The sequence below is a fragment of the Sabethes cyaneus genome, chromosome 1, assembly GCF_943734655.1.
Source record: "Sabethes cyaneus chromosome 1, idSabCyanKW18_F2, whole genome shotgun sequence".
Taxonomy (NCBI): domain Eukaryota; kingdom Metazoa; phylum Arthropoda; class Insecta; order Diptera; family Culicidae; genus Sabethes; species Sabethes cyaneus.
The window spans coordinates 24,783,611-24,789,233 of NC_071353.1; the positions used below are offsets into that span (position 1 = coordinate 24,783,611).

Genomic DNA, 5,623 nt, shown 5'->3' on the forward strand with positions numbered 1-5,623 from the left:
AAAGAAAATTATAATCAAAACAGCATAATTGCTATTTTGAAAGCGGGGAATTATCTGATACGAAGAATGATTAATTGAATGAACTGGAAAATTTCGACGTAGCCCAAAAATATATCGAGTTGAGCTTATCGGTTGGTACCCGAATGTCTTACTCACTAAACTACTGTCACTCGTTATATATTAAAGCTTGCTTTATTTAGAATTGGAACAAACTGTTGCTCACATTGTGGCGCTCTTGGTGGACGAATTTAGAAGTTCTTGGTGCCCACGAGATGGAAATTTTGTTAGCTTCATCTATGTATTTTTGTTATTCCGCAAAACGACTGTATTTTGTAAACAAACAACATGGAAGCCGAAAGAAGGGAAAAAATTGTGCACAGTTATTTGGAAAATCCATTGTGGTCTGCATCTAGGCTAGCTAAATAGCTGAAAATGCCCAGAAATACCGTATGGCGCTTTATCAAACGGTATAAGGAAGCATTGACGACGAGTCGGAAGCCTCAAGCTAATCATCGGAGTGGAATTGTCGACCGGAAACTGCGTGGTAAGATTTTGGAGACCATCAAGAAGAATCCCAATCTGTCGGACCGTCATTTGGCCAGAAAATTTGGTGCTGCCCACACTACTGTGAGGAGAATTCGACTCCGGGAAGGAATCAAGTCGTATCGAGCTAGCAAACAGCCAAACCGAACCGTTAAACAGAATCGTGTGGCCAAAATCCGTGCTCGAAAGCTATACGACCGGGTGGTAACCTATGCCATGGTTGACTTCGGGCAAATGCCAGGTCAAAAATGTTACTTGGCAACGGCTCGGGGGATGTTCCAAGCAAATTTAAATTTGTTTTTGCCGACAAATTTGCACCAAAATTCTTGATTTGGCATGGCATTTGCAGCTGTGGCAGAAAAACGAAAGTTCTCGTTACAAAAAAGGCAATGACATCGGAACGTGGTGGAATAAGATAGCCAAAACGATGGACGAAGGGAGTGTGCGCCGCCTAATGAGCCATATTACAGGAAAAATTCCTTCGAAACCGTGACGAATAATTTTATCCGTATTTTTTCTTAAAAGTATGAACAAAAATGCTGCTTTTTTGTAAGAAAAGATCTTGAATTCAGTAATAAATAACTGAAATACACGCAATTGTTTTTGTTCCAATACTATCTGAAGCAAGCTTTAGGTAGTCTATAATACCTATTTTTGTCACACACTTCCCACGCGACAACATTATACAAAATTGCTGCTCTTTGTTTCTACCGCCGAGAAGATAGATTGTTAGCAACTCGGTCAGTGCGATAGAAACAAAGCAGTGCGTTGCAGACTGTCGCACGGCAAGTTTCTGTTTCGCGTCTCGGCCAGCTTTTATCTTTGTTAAAGGGTTTTTTTTTCTAATTCCCGTCGTAATAAGTAAAGCCATTCTAGTTTTCATCATTTGTTGGACGGATTTAATGAATACTCCAGAAGTTCTTGTGCTGATTTGACTAAAACACACTTACCTTCCGATCCGTGAACTTTGAAATCACTGAAGAGCGACTATTAAAGCATATTATTGAAATTACGCAACTGACTTTATTTCTAAAACTCGTCGTACCGTTTTAAAATCCGTCCATCAAAATTTTTCAGCGTCCGAACTAAAACTCACAACAATGTTTACGAAGCTAACGCGCATGTATTTGTGTAGGACAGCATGACAAATGTTTTTCTACAAAATTTCTGCAGGTCAGGCAAGTTTTCCTGGCTGTAGAATAACGACAATGCCTTGCGTGAGTTATTTTCATTTATGAATGAAGGAAATCAAAACGATTTGTCGACATTGTCTTCTTCGTCGCACAAAAAACGTAGGAAATTTGGCTGGTAGGACTTCTTTAATGATAAAAGCATTTAAATAGATCTTAGCTCACTTTGATCGCATGTGGTAGACAACAAAGTAAAATATTAGCGAATAACTAGTTTTGCATTGTGTGTAGTAGTAGTAGTAGTAGTAGTAGTAGTAGTAGTAGTAGTAGTAGTAGTAGTAGTAGTAGTAGTAGTAGTAGTAGTAGTAGTAGTAGTAGTAGTAGTAGTAGTAGTAGTAGTAGTAGTAGTAGTAGTAGTAGTAGTAGTAGTAGTAGTAGTAGTAGTAGTAGTAGTAGTAGTAGTAGTAGTAGTAGTAGTAGTAGTAGTAGTAGTAGTAGTAGTAGTAGTAGTAGTAGTAGTAGTAGTAGTAGTAGTAGTAGTAGTAGTAGTAGTAGTAGTAGTAGTAGTAGTAGTAGTAGTAGTAGTAGTAGTAGTAGTAGTAGTAGTAGTAGTAGTAGTAGTAGTAGTAGTAGTAGTAGTAGTAGTAGTAGTAGTAGTAGTAGTAGTAGTAGTAGTAGTAGTAGTAGTAGTAGTAGTAGTAGTAGTAGTAGTAGTAGTAGTAGTAGTAGTAGTAGTAGTAGTAGTAGTAGTAGTAGTAGTAGTAGTAGTAGTAGTAGTAGTAGTAGTAGTAGTAGTAGTAGTAGTAGTAGTAGTAGTAGTAGTAGTAGTAGTAGTAGTAGTAGTAGTAGTAGTAGTAGTAGTAGTAGTAGTAGTAGTAGTAGTAGTAGTAGTAGTAGTAGTAGTAGTAGTAGTAGTAGTAGTAGTAGTAGTAGTAGTAGTGGTAGAAGACTATTGAGTTGTTTTTCGATGGTACGACGTTTCGTTTAAAAGTTGTAAGTAAAAATGTGATCCAACCACCTGACCCCACAGAAGTCACGAATGACCAAAGCTGTTAGTCACTATAATAAAAATAAAAAAAAAATGTTTTCAGTCCTCCGGTAGCTGTTTAGCAATTAGTCGCCGCACATAAGTGGCCAGCTTTACTAGTCACATTTTATTAAGCAAAGGTTAAAGGTAAATTCGTCTAATTGAGAAATGCTAGAAATTTGAGATAAATTTGACAGAAATAAACCTAATTTTAATAAATTATTTCCTTGGTTTGTGACGGGAATTTCACAATTTGAAATTATTAAATAAATTATTCTGCTCATATAACAGAAAACTTTTTTATTAAATTATTCAGAGTGAAACATTGCTGCTTCAAGTTTTACATCTACCAGACACTCTTGGAACGGTGTAGTACAAGTTTTTAAAACAGAAGACTACATTCCCACGAAATACTGGGAGCACTCACTTTGTAGCGCACACTTCACAATAGTGGACCCCCTGTTGGATTTTCATAGACTTTTAAATGATATGAGGAAATCTCACACCGAAATGGTCCACTAAGTTGAAGCCTCATCAGTGGACTTTTCGGTAACCTATTGACACCTATTTATTTTAAAGAATGGCGTGTGGTTTGGTGGTGTTTATGTGATATTTTACTTTACTTTGATTACGTAATTCAGTTGAATCTTTAGTTTTATTGCTGTCTTATGATATTTCTGTCATGGGTTCCGACGGCATCAAATAGAAATTATGAAAAAAAAGTCTAAAATACAAGTTGAAATCGAACAGAAAATAAGTGATGGTGGAAAACAATATTATTTTCAATGAAAAATCAGCCAAAATTTGTCAAACTGTTCACTATCGATAAACGTACCCTAATTATCACAAAAGTTTTTAAGTACGTTGTTTATGTAATATAATAACCCAAAATGTGAATCGCCCATATTGGCTAAACAATACCAGCAAACTTAGTAACTCTCCCAAGTCTCTAGCCGCCGGGTCGAATTTTTACAGTGACCTCTAAGATCTGCGTTAGACCGACAATAATGAAGACTCAGGTGCTACAGTCAGGGCTCGAATACCTGCAGCTGGTTGGTCTCTGGGGCGAAAGGCCACGTCCAGTGTATCGCTATTTCGCTCTGCTTTCCTTTGAGGTCGCCTTTCTGTTCATTCCGAAGATTCTATTCGGTCTCGGAGAGGAAGGATTTGATTCGTTTGCCTGTAACCTGGCAGAGTTGATCTTCATCGGCGAGGTGGCTGTTTCCTTTGCTCTCTTCAACTGTCGATCGCGTTCCTTCGAGAAGTTGGTGGCCAATTTACGCACCGTTGTCGAACGACTTGATGCGGAGCCAAGTGTTAACGGTACTCGCAAGTCTATTGGAAAAATAGAGAGATTTTGCAGCATGTACACAACTTATGTTTGGATTGTGATGATGATTTATGGCGGCATTCCGCCAATTTCGTCACTAGTGATTTACTTTTCGAAATCGGAAGGCGAACGAGACGAATTTATGGTGATAATGATGATGAAGTTGGTTTTAAAAAATGAAATACCATTTAATTGTACTAAAACGTAGGTTTATTTTAGCCTTTACTGGATGGACATTCGACACAACATACTGCACTATGGTATTTATTTCGTAGTCGTGTTCTTGGCATGTACATGTTCCGCATATCAAAGCATACTGAAAGTGACGGCAGTTTCTGCAATTGTACAGTATGGTGCCGTGATGTTTGAGTTTACTACGCAGAAGATCAAGCGCCTTGCCGAGTTAGCGGAACAAGATGAAAGGCGTAAGGAGTTACGGGAGATTATTGAAATTCACAAACTAGCCCTGGAGTATGCTGCTCACTTGGAGAGAACAGTTTCTTTTTTCCTCCTAAATCAAATGTCTTGTTGCGTTCTAATGATGTGCTTGATGATGTACTACGTCACAACAGTGAGATACAATTTTTGATGAATTTTAATTATGAAATTTCTTATTGATAAAATATACTTTTGCAGAGCTTTGGGACACGTGCGGTGAATATCATCTTGATGATCATAATAATGATGGGAGAGATGGGCCTTCATTGTTTTTATGGAAGCAAATTAAGCGAAAAGGTAAATGAGGCATATTTGCTAATAACTAAAAACAAATTATTGAATTATTTCAGGCTGCCGAAGTCGGAAATGTCATGTATGCCCACGCATGGTACCTAGAAGCAGTCGATGTGCAAAAGGATATGCAGCTTATCATTGCACGGTCCCAGCGGCCAACTGCTATAACAGCAGGAAAATTTTACTTCGTCAACATAGAGCGATTCGCGATCGTAAATCAGGCGTCCTATTCCTACTACTTAATATTGAAAAATACTTTTTAGGATTATTGCTTTTTTATTTGTTTTTAGTAGTATATTTTTCAAATAAATGCCGTATGAACAGGGGTAGAAAGGGTAACAGTTCTAAAGCCGCTGGGTTTAATTTGAATTTCATAAAAAGGTTATTACGGTATGAATTACTTCTGGTTTTATCATGGTTTTACGCAATACCAAGATTATACAAGTAAAAAAGTACTAATAGCTAGCTATTAAACCGTAACTGTTAGCAAAGGAGATTTTTTGCGGTTGTTTATATTACCACGACAAAACAGATTGGCTGCGACATATCTCTAATATACTACTTACTGAAAGTGGGGCGAAGTAATGCAATATGGCGCATCAACCAAGCTGTTCTTAATGGGGTTGCTTGTCAAACCGCAAACAACTATTTCTTTTAAAGCGCTATCAATGTGGAAACTCCTTGAAGAAACATGTTTTTGCAGCTATTATGAAGAATATTAGAGTTCAACGCCGGAATCATTTTGTTATGCCAAGCCATAGGGTATGTTGCTGCTTCGTCGTAATTGCCTATTCCCATCCTATCCAACACAAATTATTAAAAATATCAGCATTTTTATGACATACAATGCAAAATTAGTTA

At 37.4% G+C, this 5,623-nt stretch overlaps 1 protein-coding gene across 1 annotated transcript; it reads left to right on the top strand.

Annotated features, from left to right (window-relative positions):
• Positions 1–3,707: 3,707 nt before the first annotated feature.
• LOC128745486 (odorant receptor 4-like) lies at positions 3,708–5,025 on the top strand. Its single transcript, XM_053842559.1, has 4 exons — positions 3,708–4,175; positions 4,239–4,601; positions 4,667–4,765; positions 4,819–5,025. The coding sequence occupies exons 1-4, from the start codon at positions 3,708–3,710 to the stop codon at positions 5,023–5,025; spliced, it is 1,137 nt and encodes a 378-aa protein (XP_053698534.1).
• Positions 5,026–5,623: the final 598 nt, after the last annotated feature.